Source organism: Heteronotia binoei, chromosome 6 (assembly GCF_032191835.1).
Source record: "Heteronotia binoei isolate CCM8104 ecotype False Entrance Well chromosome 6, APGP_CSIRO_Hbin_v1, whole genome shotgun sequence".
In the NCBI taxonomy this organism is placed as follows: Eukaryota; Metazoa; Chordata; class Lepidosauria; order Squamata; family Gekkonidae; genus Heteronotia; species Heteronotia binoei.
The window spans coordinates 43,912,226-43,929,188 of NC_083228.1; the positions used below are offsets into that span (position 1 = coordinate 43,912,226).

The following is a 16,963-nucleotide window of genomic DNA, read 5'->3' on the forward strand; positions in this document are numbered from 1 at the left end:
AAAATAAAGGTGATTTTTTTTAATACATTAAAATCTACATTTCATTCTTCAAGCCACCATTTCATATCTGTCAATCTTATGAAGTGATTACTGATCCAGTATGAATACTATGAGTATTAGCTTTTGACCTCACTGTGTATGAAGAGCCAAAGGCACTTTCTCTGGACCAGAAACTGCTGATGTAAATCAAATGAACACCCAAATGTAGATGTCTTCCTTCCTGAACTGCATTGCTTTCAATGAGATGAACTCTTCATCTACATCCAGATACAACTGCATGTACAGCTCTTTGAGACTAGACTGGGAATGAGTGCAATCTTTGGTTTCCTTTTTTAAATGTACTAATACAAGTCTTGGTACTGATCATTCAGAACAATACTTTCCTAATTTATCAATTCTGAGCTTTGGCACCAACAAAGAGGCAGGAGATAAAAGAAAAGTGCTGAAACTGATTGAAAATGTTACTCATATGAAAATCACTTGATATTTAAAAACCACCTCATCACTTTCAGTGGATCCAGAAACATAAATGGGTTTACCTTAATTCCAATTGTGAAGGATCTTGTGCGACACATACAACTTCCCTCCTTACATATTACAATACCCCAAACTGGGTTGCACAAGATCTTGCACAAGCACAAATGAGAATATGACTCTGACATAGTGCAAGCAACTACCTCGGTGTCTTCCTTAAATTTCTGCTTGCATAAGTACTCCAGTGCTAGCGAAATTTTTGCACTAGATTCAACTCTGTGTTTTCTGTGAATTAATAGTCAAATTAAGTTATGGGAAACAGCTATTTATAAGGAATATATTATGGCTAAAGACATGGTGATAAATAGGAAATGATTCACAATGGCTGCGGCAGATTACATTCCCAAATGCATCCAAGAAAGTGTTGCAATAGCTGAATTCTTTTATGTGTTTAACAGCAAAAAAGCCCATATATGCAAAGGTTCTGGCAGAAGGCAGCAGGTGACAGGTCATGCCAGTCTACACAGCTAAACCAACAATGTTATCCCTATGCAGAGTTACTTCAGTTTATGTCCACTCACCTCACTACTTTGCATAGGATTACACTGTAATTATTGGGCATCTTCAAAACCTGGTTTCTACAGAGAATGTGGATGTAGAGACTATAACCCCCAAAGATACGTTTCCATACAAGGAAGGATATCAACTGGGGAACTGAATGCATTCACCCTTCTTCCCTTGCCTTCTAACAAGATGAATCAGAAGTGGCTGATGTAGCTGTCCCCAATGTAATCAAACCCCCCAGGATCAAGTGTATGGATCAATAATGATCTTTACTAAGTATCAAAACTATATTAAGAATATTATTAGATATTAATAACAGTTTATATTCCTAAATATGAAATCTCTTAAATGGGCAAACCACTGGCATTAACAGTGCAATTCTAAGCCATTATATCTTTCAGAGCCCACTGACTTGGACAGACTTGGAAGGGTGCAGAGCTGCTTAGGACTACGCTGTGAAACTTTCCATCTCGTGTCCTAAAATGGTAATAACGGTCCTAAACCATATGCAGAGTGTAGTACGAACTATGCTATCCCATGTTCTCAACTAGGTAAATACTACTTTTCAAAAATATGCATTAAAAATCATTGTACCTGGAGAAACAGGATCTGAGTCATCAAGATTCTGATTATTGTACTTTTGAAGGAAGCATAAAATAATAGGTAGGCCCTGCTGTATCACTTCAGGAGGTGGAAATTCCAGGGGACAATGTCTGAGATTCAAGGCTGTCAGTGAAGTTAAGTTACCTGGGGGGGTGGGGGAGAGAAAAGGCTTAACATGGAAGTATTTCAAAAGAAAGAGCACTTCTCAGATCTTGTCCTGAACCACTAAATTTCAGAAAACACCAAACCCTCCCCCCCCAGTTAAAAGGACAAATTAAATACAATCATGGGCCAAAATGGATCTAACATGCTACCAAGCAAAAGCATCTGATTTCCAAGTCTCAAGTCATTATTACACAGAGGCACTTATGTTCCCTGCCTAGCACTTCTGCACGCAACCTCCATCTCTACTTTTCCCTTCCAGTCCAAGGCTTCCCATTGTTGATTCTCCTAGTTCCACTTTCCCAGTCCCCAATTAACTTGCTTCTTCCCTCTTTCCTTCAGTCTGCCACATAAACAGTAAAGACCCCCTAACAAGGAGTCCCACAGGCTGCACTTCAATTGCTGTTGTCTACTCTGTTCTCTTCCCAGCTTTTACTTCCTTTTCCTACAAAACCTCCAGAACTCAGCATGCCTCTGGGAAGGGAATGTAGACAGGAGGGGACAAGAGCGACCCTTGAATAGCTCCTTTCTTGATTGCCCGGGATGGACACATTTGAATAACTCAAAAGCTGCATGGGGCTTCCTAGCCACTCTTTAATAGATCTTAAAAGTGCTTTCAGTCAGCACAAAACAAATGCCAAATTCACGAAGGGCAAAACTCAAGGCTGTTTATGACAATTCTGTGCTGTTTGGAAAACAGTAGTATCTTACAGCAAGTTGAATAGGAACTCTGCATTTTCCCAGAGAAGTGGCTAAACAGCTTGGGTTGTTGCATATTCTTCACAGACTCTAGCAGAAATGTTCAATAATCCCTGGTCAGCCCTGTGTAGCTCATAAGAGTACGTGGTAGAGACTAATTCTGTACAGATTAGAAATGATACTTGTGCCACTGAGCCAACACAAGCATGCAAAGGGAGTGAAATATACTGGCTCTCAATGCTAAGGTGCAGTTAATCATGGCTCTGCAAAATAAGAGGCACTGTAAAGAGAGGCTTCTGCAGAGTAAAGTACATAAACGTGTGATTTGAAAATGTTTTTACACCCTTTGACCTCCCACTCACTCAACCATAACAAAGCTAGTATTAAGGCTGTTTATATCAGACACAGTGGAGATCTCAGAAAATGAGAGATAACGTGAAGTCTTCGATTGTATGCATGCAGCAGACATACTCCACTAAAGCACAGTGGAAAAGAAACCTTCCCCTAGGAGCAACTCCTTAAATGGCTTGCCTACCGAAGCCAACAAACCATTTAAAAGCATATAGGTGCCCTATGGTGTTACATAATGGCTAAGCAGCCTAAACCTTTTCTATTATCTCCATAGCAGACTAAGGGAAAACTCCAGTGATGCACCCTGGATCTTTTGCATGCAGAGACCTTGGATCTCTGTATCACATCCTTTAATTGTATCACATCTTTATTCTCCTATGTAATGGAAGCTCACATCAGGCAAACTATTACAGAATGGCTCCCTGAGATTCACAATCTAAACAAAAATTTCCATCATCTGTACCTTTGTTGAATGAAGGGCTGCAAAACTTGAAAACCTACATATTCCCATGAGAACATAACCCCATAAAATGTATGCTACAAAGCCTCTTTTGCCGCAACCACAATGTTTAAACCTAGTCTGAGCTGTCTTAGGAAAACAGACAGAAGGCACAATTACCAGTAGTGGAAATGCAGGCTCTCTTAGGCTTCAGTCAAACTGTGTATGTGCCTCACTTCCTAACTCTTTAAAATCTATGGGGATTTTGCCTTTGATTTTAATAACATGAACTTATCCTCCATTATCTTTAGTAATGAAATAAAAGATAGCTGCCAAATATTATTATAGCCTGAGCTCCAGGAATTATAACATCCAATATTTTATTTGCTTTTTGAATAAATGCTTGTTTTCATTGTAACTGGCACAACTGAATTAATAAATGTAAGTAACGCATGCAGATACTTGTGGACACCCTGTGGTGTAACAGCTATCTTGTTTGCATCTGGATGAAAATACATTTCAGAAAGGAAACCAGCAACAATGCTCTTGCAAAACACCAGCTTTATTTATGTAAACAAGGACTTCTGCTCTTGAGCAAGAAAATAATTCTTTACACAAAACATTGGGTTGCTTTCACATGAACAGAGCTCACATCAGTTTGGAGGGCACAGTATGAAAAGTGCCAAGATTCTGAAGGTAGTCAATAACAGATTTTTCACACTGCCTTGAGAAAATGCCTTTTTGAAAAAGTCGATTCACAGCTTGAATGAGCATCAATTTCCATTGCTTTCTGAGAATAAACTACTCAATATTCTATGCAAGTTTGTTCCTTATTCATTACTGTATTACGTAACATATTTGCACACATTCTTTCAGCAAAGCCTCTCCTGGACAACAAATATCTTAGCAGAAGGTGGTTGCGCTATTCTAAATTACTAGCAATTAAAAGCTAATATGAATGTTTTAAAATAAACTTCCTCTGCCACTTATAGAAGAATGTTAACAACAATAACCGTATCATAGAATATTGCAAACAATAACAAACACAGCTTTTGTGAGTCACTGCTCACTTCTTCAGATATTTTATTTATTTCAATTTATATTCTGCCCTCCCTGTGAACGGATTACAACAACACTCAAAACATCAGATAAATGATAAATAGTTAAAAGCAACTAAAACAGCATAACCTAACATATCAGATGTGTATCCATAAACATGGTTTCCAGTTGGCACCACTAGGGCTTTAGAATCATCTCATCTGGGCCTTATAGAATAGTCATTTCGGCTACAGCAGGGGAGGATGGGTGTTTTATTGGACACCCATCACCTCAGCCAAAAGAATAAGCAGTGATTCACAAAAGCTCATACACTATAAATAAAATTTTATTATTATTATTATTACTATCACAATTTTGTTAGTCTTTAAGAAGAAGATAATGATATTGGATTTATGTCCTGCCCTATACACTGAATCTCAGTCTCAAAGCAGTCACAATCTCCTTCACCTCCCCTCCCCCCAATACAACAAACACCCCGTGAGGTAGGTGGGGCTGAGAGAGCTCTTACAGCAGCTTCCCTTTCAAGGACAGCTCTGTGATAGCTATGGCTGACCCAAGGCCATTCCAGAAGCTGCAAGTGGAGGAGTGGGGAATCAAGCCTGGTTCTCCCAGATAAGAGCCCACGCACTTAACCACTACACCAAACTGGCTCTTTAGTAATAAAATTACTAAAGGTGTTACTTTTTTCTACTGCTAGAGACAGACTGACTCAGTTACCCATCTTGATCTAATAGCAACTGCAGTTACCTGCTGCCTTCAATGACTTGGTTATTTTCTGTGCCTCCTTTCCCCCCATCTCTCTGCTTTCTCTCAGATATTTTCATGAACACTCAGTTCTATGCATATAATACAAGAATGCTCCTGTTCCTGTTATATAGCCCAATGGCTACACAGCAAGGAATTAAGTATTTAGGAGAACACAAAGGTTGCTACTATAAGCTTAATTCTTGAGGTGCAGGAGCCTCTAAAGAAGAAGATACAATGCACAGGCTTCTTTATACACATTATAAATTACTCTTGTAGATGTTCCCTAATGAATAATAAAGGAGTATATACATTACAAGCATCAATGTATATTGCGGGGGGGGGGGGGTCAACATACTGCCTTAGGGAGCTAAAGCAAAATAAAGTTGCTGAGGTTTTTTTTAAAGTTTGGCACAGATGAAATAATTTACCCAACTGGGAACATCTATATATGATGACTACCCATATTACGTGAAGGGGTTTTAAACTGTTCTACATTGCAGTTAATACTTTTCTGATATGAAGTAAAGCACTTTAACATCTAAAAAGAAATGATCACATTGCTTGTGTAATAGGCCTTTGGTTTACATTTCTATCTAGCTCCCCTACCTAGTATGGGAAGGGTATATGGTATACCACTTGTATTCAAAGAAAACCTCGATAATATTACGGAAAACCATTTTACTTGTTGCAGATTGGGAAAAAGTGATCTTAGCTGGCCTTGCAATGTCTGATCTACTGGGTTTAGGGAAAGCATGGGAACAACCAGCTGAACTTTCATCATATTGTATAATACATTTTTGGAAATTTTAGCACTGCCCTGCAGAGGAGTTCCAAGCATGAGTTAAGGTATAATGAAGTAGCATCATTTCTAAATACTGACATTTGTGGGTTCAAGAACAAAGGCAAGTCTCAGCAGAAGGGTGGTTACATCTGGACAAAATAACACAGCCACCCTGGACATTTCTAGCAGAAGCTAAGAAGGAAAAAGTACTGGAAAATGGAGGTTGTCTTACTAGAATCAGATAGTTCAGGGATAGGCACTTGATACCAAAGGCCCCTAAAGACACAGTGCTCAGCTGGCTAGGAAGGAACACCATAACTGAATGTTTGCATCAGCCTGAACAATGGAGCCTGAACAATGTTATTCCTTGAATTCCAGAGATGAATTTGAGGAGCTGAAATTCAGAGCTTCAGATTCCCTCATTCTTACTTAATTCTGAAGCCAATATTAAAACATCCAGTTTCTCAATAATGACCTGAAGTAGGTCCCTTGGTACTGTGGGCTTATTTTCTTTAGATTCTGTCATATATAGTATGCATGGAGAAGCTCCAGTTGGTCATGTTCTGAGGAACTCTTATTGATTTATTAGCTCTACTCCTGATATTGTTAGTTATTACCTTCTTGTCTGTTGCTAATGCATTTTAATTCATCAGTCATCTTACCACACTGTGCCAATGGACTGTATTACAATAAAGCCTACTGCAAGTTCCTAATTATTCAAGAGTGCATGCACAGTTAAGGCTAATTACTAACAATTGCTAATTTTTAAAAGCATGTATTATGGAAGAAAAAGTACTTACCAAACTCTACAGGCAGTCTTTTAATAGGATTTCTTTCTAGCAGCAGAGTTTTCAATTGCCTTTAGAAAAAAATAAAATAACAAATATTCAAACAGAAAACAAAACTCAATTAAATTACAACTGTTATTTTAAATTATATTGGTTTTGAAATTTCTTCTACATTACAGGAATAATATTTCAAAGTGCACCTCTGAGATGCCACCTCTCATATTTATTTCAAATTCCTCATAAAAACTCATCTTTTTCTGTTAAGCCTCTGGGGATAACCTATTCTTACTAAAATTGTCTAAGCACATGTTGCTGAAATGAAACACAACAAATTGCCAATTTTTGTGTGCTCTGTAATGAATCATGCAAGCTGATAACACTGAATAAAAAAAGCTCTTGGGGAAATCTGCTTATTAGTTAACATATATATGTTTGCTTATACTACTAGATGTATCAGTACACTACTGTATGGATCAGTACGCTGAAAGCAAGTGTATTTGCATCACTGTATGCATGACAGTTGTTCCATACATCTGACTGAAAAGACCAGCACTCAGATCCTCACCCTGCCCATGTCCTTGTGCCTGTCATTATATCCCAGAGAAACCTATCTCACACAGTTTTTTGTGAGGATAAAAAACAGATGTGGGATGAAACCATGTATGCCACCCTGCTAGGAGGGCAGGATAAGAATGCGAGCAATAATCACAATACATTACAGTTTTCCTTCATGGAGATAAGCAAGTTGCATGCTGGCCAAGCTAGCTATGAAAGGTGTCTGCCCTGTTTAATGTCTGCCCTGTTTATAAGTAAAGTGGTGGAGGGAGAAGGTCTCTTTTTAGCATCTCTGAGGGAAGCTGAAACCTCACAACTCCCAGCAATCCATAATCCCCAGATGCTTCTTCCCCATCCTGACTCACTTGCTGTATCGGAGTGAGGCTGGGGAGAAAAAGGATGATGAGCTGCGAGAAGACACAGGACAGGAAGGAAATCAACTTAGCTTTTACTGTGAAAACTAGACCCATTTTATATATGCAAATCAGGTAGTATGAGAACAAGAAATGAGGCTTCTCTGTCACAATTAGTTTGGCTACAATAACGATGTTTCAAAGTTATTTCTTAATCATACTTCACATTTTAAGTCAGTAAAGAGCAACATTTACTAATAGGTCATTTCATAATTAATATGTATGCAATAAACAGAATGAAATTATTGTGGAAGTATTAACACAGCAGAAGACTTACTTGTGGCATCCTATTCTTGAGGGAAGCTCTTTAATTATGTTATACCGTAGATCCAGCCAAACAAGATTTGGCAGGTGCTGAAAAAAGTCCTCTGGAATCACAGACAGGGCATTCCCTTCCAGATACAGATGCTAAGACAAAATATATTTTTGTACATATTTGAAAATGTAGCAATATTAGATTACTTAGTGTACTAATTCATGTATTACATACACAGCAAATGTGCAAAATTTTATCTAACAATTATCTGAGTAATTTTTAAGGATTGTATAAAAATAATGAAATGGAAAATGCATATTTAAAAAATTTATTCTAAAATTTAAGAGACAAATTTTAAGAATCTAGAGTTTTTCACCCACAAGTCAACTATTCTGTAAAGATTATACATTTTAATAATTGTTGCAAGATCTGAGAAACTTACTTTAAGGTTTAATAACTTATATATATCCTCAGTTATATGCTGCAGATCCTTTCTGCTCAAATCCAGAGAGTCCGAAGAACTAGAGATTAGGTTCTCAACAGAATTGTGAATGTTGGTCAAAGAGCTAGAGGCAGTAATGCTCTTCCTCTTTTTCTGTTCATTCTGAAGGTTATCACCACCACCACGGGTTCCTTCTGAAGACCACTTTTCTTCCATTTGATGAAAACACACTTGAACTAAACCAAAAATGCACTCACCATTCAAAGGAAAATAAGGACTTTTTAAAAGGAAGATAGCAACACATACCTCCAGACAATATCCTACAAAAAGAGAGAAGGTGAAGTGACTCAGCAGTCTATGGACAACCTCTTTGCAGAGTAACAGCAACTTCTCCCTTTGCATGACAGTGATACTTAGCCCCCCAATAATGAAACAGGAATGTGATAATTGCACAAAAGTACTGGAGGAAAGGAGCAGAGATTTGATGAGGTGAAAATAAACTTGCATCAGGGGTTCGGAACACTTGAATAACGTCCTCTGAATCAAGATGTGCATTATAAAGCCGGGAGGAGCACTTCCAAGTAACATTTAAACAAATAAGTAAGAATAGATTTCTTGGAAAGGCTGAGGAGAGATAACTTTGAAATTTTTTTCAAGAGAACTATTTTGTCCTAATGTAATACTGATAAAGCAGATACTCTCTTACATTTTTCTAAAACTAATAATATACTTTTACAAACAGTAACAAATCTGTGTAAACACCACAAGGAAGAAAGATTTCTATCCCTTTATTCTTGGTGTCAAGAGCAATAGGTGCCAACTACATTAATGCAAAATTATAAGAATTCTGCTGGCTGTGGATTTCAGATTTGAGCTTGTGGCTACTGAGGCACTACAATGAAATACAACTGTAGGGAGTGGTCTGTGTATCCCTGCTTTTCTGTACTTCTCCCTTACAATCTGAGCTGAGGCCATGCACTTTTGCTCTCCCGTAGCTATATCACACACTACGGCTGCTAGCAGACCAACACTTTGGGCCAACTCAGAGACGCCTCCGAAATTGACCCAAAAAATCCTTTAACATACAAACATCTGCCACCCATCCTTGTCCCGTCCTCACCCCATCCTCTGCAGTGCGACTCAAAAAGGTACCACTTCTGAATTGGTAGCAAATTTTTGAGCTGCACGCCAGTTGCCTCCTTGGCATCTGGAAGCAGAAGGGCACCAGCGAGGCACCTTGGCGGTGTGAAACCGCCAAGCCACCTCTAGCTTTTTAAAAATAAAAACTTTTCCGTGTACATGCATATGAGCATACATCACAACCATATGCTCGCACATGCGCATGACTACTGAAAATGTATGGGGAAGCTGAGTGACGGGAATGGTACACAACAGCCATCTGAACCCGCCCATGTTGCCCCATGGACAGGATGGGGGCAGCTTGCGGGGGAGCGTGTGGAGGCTTCAGGACGGCTCTTTTTGAGCTGGCCCAATTAATAATGCCTGCCAATCGCCCCCAAATGCCAGTGTTATCACCCTACATTTCTTTTACTTTGTCATAGAACAGGAACCACTGAGAATAAGCCTCTATCTGCTGTAACAGGCAGGAGAGAGAAAAAGTTGCTGATGGCGGGGGGGGGGGGGGCGGTAATGTTTCTTTTCAGCAGGCCAGTTGCACAAATCAAAGGGTAAGACAGGGAATTCTTTCCCAAAGCCAGGGAATTCACTGCCACAGGAAGTGGTGGCAGCTACATGTATAGACTTCAAGAGGGGATTGGAGCAGAGGTTCATCAGTGGCTACTAAAAGATGAAGATATTGGATTTATACCCCACCCTTCACTCTGAATCTCAGAGTCTCAGAACGGCCTACGATTACTTCCCTTCCCCTTCTACAACAGACATCCTGTGAGATAGGTGGGGCTGAGAGAGCCCTCACAGAAATTGCCCTTCCAAGGTTGACCCAAGACCATTCCAGCAATTACAAGTGGAGGTATAGATTAGCCCCAGGGTATATATGGAACTCTCTGTCTGGCTCTGTATTCTTAGTACATGGGGGGGCAAGGCCTTCTCGTGTCCTGGCCACACTGGTGGACTTCCTGATGGCACCTCGTTTTTTGGCCATTGTGTGACAGTGTTGGACCGGACAAGCCATTGGCCTGATTCAACATGGCTTCTCATGTTCTGTACATAAGGCTATACATTTTAGGTGAATAAGCAGCTTTTGACCAGACTCTACACTCAGACCTACTTAAAACCACTGGGCTTCAGCCCAGGACCTGGTAGAAACTGCTTGGCTGTGCTCTGGCTGCACTCTTAGACCTGCTGTGGATTCCACACCAGCAATTTTCCGTATGCAAACATTTCAAATGCTGACAATTCTATGCGTAGCTCATCTCTAGCAACACAACCCTACTCATGTTCTTCTTCTTGGGCCTGGTCTACATAGGTGGCAGAATGAGAGAATATTTCGGTAGCAGAGTGCACCTAACCTTTAAGGCTGCATTTGGAGAATACCAGTTCTGAATATTCTCCCACGTAAAAAGCTGCCTACAAATAAAAAGCTATCACATCAGACTACATACCCTGTAGCTCAAGTGCCGTCAAGTCATGCCTGACTTGTGGTGACCTCATAGGTTTCAAGGCAGGAGACATACAGAGGTGGTTTGCCATTGCCTGCCTCCACATCACAACCTTGGTATTACTTGGAAGCCTCCCATCCAAATACTATCCTGGGCCTACCCTGCTTAGCTTCTAAGACTGGATGAGACTGGGATAGCCTGGGCTATTTGTGTCAGGGCACTCTATTACTCTACTTGCAGGAAAGCAAGCAGGCAGAAACTTTATTCCCCATCTGCAGTTCAAAGTGGTGCAATCTTCTTTGCTACCTCAGAATTCTGTCCATCATGCGTAGATCAGGTCTTAGATCTTGACAAGCCAAAAATGATGGGAGTTGGTTATTAAATGTATCGATTTAGAGAGTGAGATTATCTAGTATTCTACAGATCTCCCTTACATTCCTTCCTATCTCCACCAAATCAGTCACGTCTTGTCTAGTACTTTCAGTCCCAAGTTTTGGAAGGAATGGCCTTTTCTTTTTCTTATTCTAGAGTTTATAAGTTTGCTGCCAGCAATCACTGGAGTTCAATGTGTTTGGTTTATCTAGTCTGTGCATGAACAAGCAACAAGTAATAACAACTGAGACTCAAAATAAGCATTATCTAACAAACAAAAAAAGTTTGTCTCACCACTTTACTCTTTGTAGCGTAGTCTTCTTGCTACCATACCAACAATGTGCTCTCAGTTTCTCTAATCCAGGTCCCTTAAAAGTACTCTTTTCCCACCCACTGTGTTTTCCTGACATCACCATATAAGCATCTTTTTTTCTTTCATTTCACTTTCTTTATTATGGACAGTAAAGGCCCTTGTGAGAGCATTCATTTTCTATAATAATAGCCCTTTCCTCAAGCCCTTAATTCACATTTGTTCTTGTTCCTCACTCACATTAACAATAAAGAGTGAAAGATTATTAACTTCACCAGAATCAATCATATTAATAGACTGCATCAATCGTTTCCCTCATCCTAGGGTATGTGGACTCTGTTATGACCACATTGGGAACTTTTTGTGATTTTAAATAAGACTGATTTAGAAAGTTCCCTCAACAAAAGTTAGTTATGCTTTGGCTGATACAAAACCCTGAGAAGGCGCCCTTACTTCTGTAAACAGACCATAAGAGTTCTAGTCTGTTGATTTTTAAATATGCAAGACTGCACAGCCCATGCCTGAGCTACAGTGTGTTCTACAAAAGCATTAGACTAATCTAAGTCCTCCAAAAGAATCCTCATTTTAGCATACAGACTATTCCAAGATGGGTTGGAATACACAGCAGTAATTTGGTGTTACTTCCAAAAGTTGCTGCTTCTCCACATTCCAAACCTGGGACCAAGATGCAAGAATTAAAATGCCTGCAGCTAGGCAAAGGATGCATGGCTCATTTCCACTAGTATCCAAACACTGGAAGTTAAGCACTATTCAGACTTTGAGGCTTTAAATGCCTGGTTGCTCCCTTTGGCCCTCAAACAATACAAAACCCATGCCATATAGAGCAATGCCATGTGGAGCTGAACCTGCATATATAATCACATGTGACAAATGCATATAATTGTCTGCAGCTTCCCAGCATTAGACACACACACAGCTGCAATTATCATGCATGGTCTGCCGTTTCCCCCCCCCCCCTCCTACAGAGTAGTTCTATTAGTGAAGGAACACATGAAGCTGCCCACTGGTTCAGGGCAGGTAATAATGGAAAATTAATTACACATGGCATGGAGGGGGGGGAGAGCCACATTAAGTCTGAATGATATCACAGAAAAGCTCTTTTCCCTTTACGTCCCCCCCGCCCCCCCGTTCCAACCCTTTCATTTTAAATACCGTTATAACAAACGCTCGTGAACAACATGACCTAGAGAGCGGCAAAGCATTACAGGAAAAAGCCCGCCCGGTGCAACTTTCTCTTCCAGATCATTTTCCCCTCCTCGCAACTGTGCTCCTTTGCTCGCCTACAGAGCCTCCACCAGCCGAGTCTTTCACCCACCTGTTTCCCCGGGCTTCACTCAAAAGACACCTGGCAAGTCGAGGGGAGGGGGAGTCAGCTCCTTCTACAGCTGGACGCCCCTCCTCCTACGGCTTTGCTTTATGTCGTGACCAAAATGCAACAAACAGGCCGCAGGCGGCAGCTGCCGAGGTCGCCATAGCAACACTCAAGCGCCCGGGAAAGCGTAGAAGGAGGCCTCTGCTCGCCTTAGCGGCGCCGGGGAAGAGCGTCGGCGGCAAAGCCCCATATAGACCTTTGCTTACCGGGAGCCTGCCCCATAGTCCCACTTCCCTCGCCCAGCCCTGGCTTGTTTTTAATTCCCTTTAAAAAAAACCCCGGCTTTGTCGGATGTAAAGAGGTGGGACAGCAGCGCGGGGAACCCACGGGGCCGCCTCCTCCGTTCTCCGCCCCTTTCCGCCCGCATCTGTCGCTCTCCGCCGAAATCTGAGCGCCTACAATTACGCCCCCTGCCTGCCGTCCTTTGACCCTCCAGCCCCCTTCGCTTTCCTCCGCCCCTCCCCCAGCTGGGGAGGGAAACGCCCCCGTCCCAGCGTGTATTCGCAGGCGCCAGGCTGCTGCGGGGAAGATTCTCAGTGGACCGACGGGGTGGGCCGTAGTAGCCCACGGAAACAAATGCTTTAGTCAATGTGTTCCTTTCAAGTGCTACAAGACAAGTGGTATAGCAACAGTATGGCGTGGATGTCATCCCACTGGGATTTCTTGCAAACTAGTTAGCATGATCTCCTTTTTGCCAATATAGTGCTCGTGAACTGCCAGAAGTAGTGCTCCATCCGTTTATATTTTGATAACCGTTCAATATTATTATTAGATTAATCTTAACAACCCCCCCTCCCCCCATATCCCTAATAAAAACCATCACAGAAGTTATGATCGGTGTGCTATATATGTCCAAATATAAGTCCACCTCCCCAATCATCCACCCAGTTTGACTTCTGCCCTCTTTAGGTGTTTTTCCTTCACCCAACTTCTGTATCCCCTTTCTTCCTGTTTGTAGGGATGCCAGCCTCCAGGTGAAACCTGGGGTACCCCAGAATTACAGCTCCTCTCCAGTTCCAAGTTTATCTATCAGTTCCCCTTGAGAAAATGGCTGCTTTGGAGGGTGGACTCTAGGTAAGGTTGCCAGGTCCGATTCAGGAAATATTTGGAGGTGGAGCCAGGAGCAAGGTTGTGACAAACAGGAATGAACCCCCGAGGGACAGTGGCTCAGTGGTAGAGCAGAAGGTCCCAGGTTCAATCCCTGGCATCTCCAAAAAAGGGTCCAGGCAAATAGGTGTGGAAAAACCTCAGCTTGAGACCCTGGAGAGCTGCTGCCAGTCTGAGTAGACAATACTGACTTTGATGGACCAAGGGTCTGATTCAGTATAAGGCAGCTTCATATGTCCATAGGTCCAAAGAGAGTCATGTTCAATACATCTAAAAGGGACCACATTTCTTTTAAATTCCGCAGGGCCTGCAAGACTGCTCTCTTCCGGCTGGCGTTTAACTGATACGGCGCCTGTATTTCAGGGAATTGGAAGCAATGCCATCTCCACTGTAATAGCACCAAACTAGTATTCTGCTCTTAAGTGTTTTAACTATTGAATATTTTGTTTTAACTGTTGAATGTGTAATTTTAATACTTATTGATTTTAACTGTCTGTTGGGATTTTATGGTGTGAACCGCCCTGAGCCTGCTTTGGCGAGGAGGGCAGGATATAAATAAAATAAAAATAAATAAAATAAAATAAATGCATTTCCTTCATTGGAAATAATGGGGGATGGGAGCACGTTCTTTTGGGGCTCATAGAATTGGACCCCCTGCTCCAATCTTTTTGAAACTTGGGGGGTGGGGGAGGTTGAGAGACACCAGCAGCTATACTAAAAATTTGGTGCCTCTACTTCAAAAAGCAGCCCCCCGCCAGAGCCCCAGGCACTCGATAGATTTTTCCATTATACCCTGTGGGGACCAGTCTCCATAGGATGTAATGGAGAGCCCAGCAGACATTCAAGCCCCCTCCCCCACTTTCTGATAATCCTGACGCAGGGGAGGGCCTCCATACTGGGGGATCCCCCTGCCCCCAACCGGGGATTGGCATCCCTAATAGGGCATTGTATCCCACTGAGGTCCTTGTTCTTCTCAGGCTCCATTCCCAAATCTCCAGGAGTTTCCCAAACTGGATGTGGCTACCCTACTCCTCATCCCTTGCTGGTGGTCAGGAGAGACCTGGCAAAAGACCTTTAAAAATATTGTGACATCTTAAAGGCAAATGTATACTATTTATTATGCTTCTCCAGACTTTTGTGAGCTCTAGTTCATTGTGATAGCAACATCACCCCAGAGTTGAAAACGACTGGTGCTTGCACAGGGGACTACCTTTACTTTTAGTTCCCAGAACCTCATACTACAATAATTTGGTTAGTCTACAAGGTGTCACAAGGATAATTCACTCATTAGTTCTTTCATTCATTTGCTGTTAGAGACTATCCCACTGGAAGAGATCTAACAAATTGTTTTTCATAAGCAGACAGCATTAGGCACTTAGAGACAAAATCAGAAGTGCAATGGTGTGCTCAGTGAAGCTTTGGTCTTGTCATTGGGCAGGGGTGTGTGTTTTTTTAAAAAAGAAAGAAAACAATTTCAACAATACAGAATAACTAGAGAAGGCATTAGTTGCCTTTCCAGAATTCTATCTTTACTCTAATTTTGGGCCAGGCTTCATGAGTTAACACTTTTACTAACTGGAGAAGTATGAGGTTTTATAGATTTATGGATATACTGCAAAATAATCATATTACCTTCTTCAGCTGGTAGAAAATTGATGGATGCGCTAATTGAATTACAATATATTCTACATTGTAGAAAAAAATCTTCCCAGGCATTACAAAGAATAACAATTGGCTTTGAACTGGTTCTCTGTAATTTCTTGGCAAAGGCAAAAAGTCATAGTCTCAATTATTTATAATCTGCTATTATCCACACATTTTTGGAAGTAAATTAAAATATATTGAAGCCCGAAAAACAGATCAGCAACAAGCCAATTAAAGAGGAAATCTGGCATGAGACAAGATTTGGAGGCCTCTCTCACAACATCAACATGTAGTATTATAACAGAAATGAATTTTGAAGTTAAGGGTAAATGATAAAACTACAATCTAAACAACAAAATCCCTTGGATAAATACTGATATTTGGGTAATGTTAAAGGGGACTATCATATTATGTTGTAGTCTCATCCAATTGACAAAGGATTTGGGGAAGAAGAACAAGTAAAATCAAAGCCATCTTCAAAAAAAAAGTTCATCTTTTCCAATTCAGTTATTTAACATTACAAGCCTAAGTATCTATAGAGTGCTTTAGTGTTCTCCTGTGTTCTACAAGCAACCTTTGCAACAAACTTGTGTGGTATATCAGTATTATTATCTCTCTAAATGTTGATGATCTTGAGAATCCACATGAATATGTCTAACAGCAAACAAGGACAATATTTGTCCAACCCTGGATGAAAGTCAATGTGTTTGTTTGTTTTTTTAAAAATGGGAAATTGGCGTTATAGGAAAAGGTCAACAACTAGTTTACAGAGTCATTAAAAAGAGCAAAGGTTTTTGTTAATATGGATTCCTTTTTGCACTTATAGTGAAACAGAAACCAGGATGGCAGAAAAAGTCTTTAAATTTATTCATGTACTAAAATATTCATAATATGCAATAGAATAGGTAAAAATGAAAGAACAATATCTTTATCCATTCCTGATCTTCTTGGAGGATTGTTTGAGATACTACAAATACATCATTATGTATAGACTTATTGTTTCTCTGTTTTGCTTCTTTTCCTATATAATGATGTAGTTTTTATTTTAACTGTAAACACCTTATGAAATATCTCCCCCCACAACCCCCCCCCCAAAATAATGACAGAAATAACCCCAAGAGATTCAACATGTAAAAAAGAAAATGGTGGTTGCTTGTTAATTGTTCATGTACACACTAGATAAACCAAACACATTGAACTCCAGTGATTAATGCTGACAGCACAC

The 16,963-nt window shown here is 40.7% G+C and overlaps 1 protein-coding gene across 3 annotated transcripts in view; it reads right to left on the bottom strand.

The window, feature by feature from the left end:
- The window catches only part of LRRC27 (leucine rich repeat containing 27), a 43,794-nt gene extending 30,846 nt beyond the window's left edge, over window positions 1-12,948 (bottom strand). For 2 of the 3 annotated variants that reach the window (XM_060241386.1, XM_060241385.1), the window contains exons 1-5: window positions 12,768-12,928; window positions 8,334-8,653; window positions 7,913-8,043; window positions 6,680-6,738; window positions 1,633-1,785 (exon numbers count right to left, since the gene is read on the bottom strand). In XM_060241386.1, coding sequence (XP_060097369.1) covers window positions 1,633-1,785; window positions 6,680-6,738; window positions 7,913-8,043; window positions 8,334-8,653; window positions 12,768-12,795 — 691 coding nt within the window. In that variant the 5' untranslated portion in view covers window positions 12,796-12,928. The other variant, XM_060241387.1, reaches the window with a different exon arrangement.
- Between the last annotated feature and the right edge of the window lie 4,015 nt (window positions 12,949-16,963).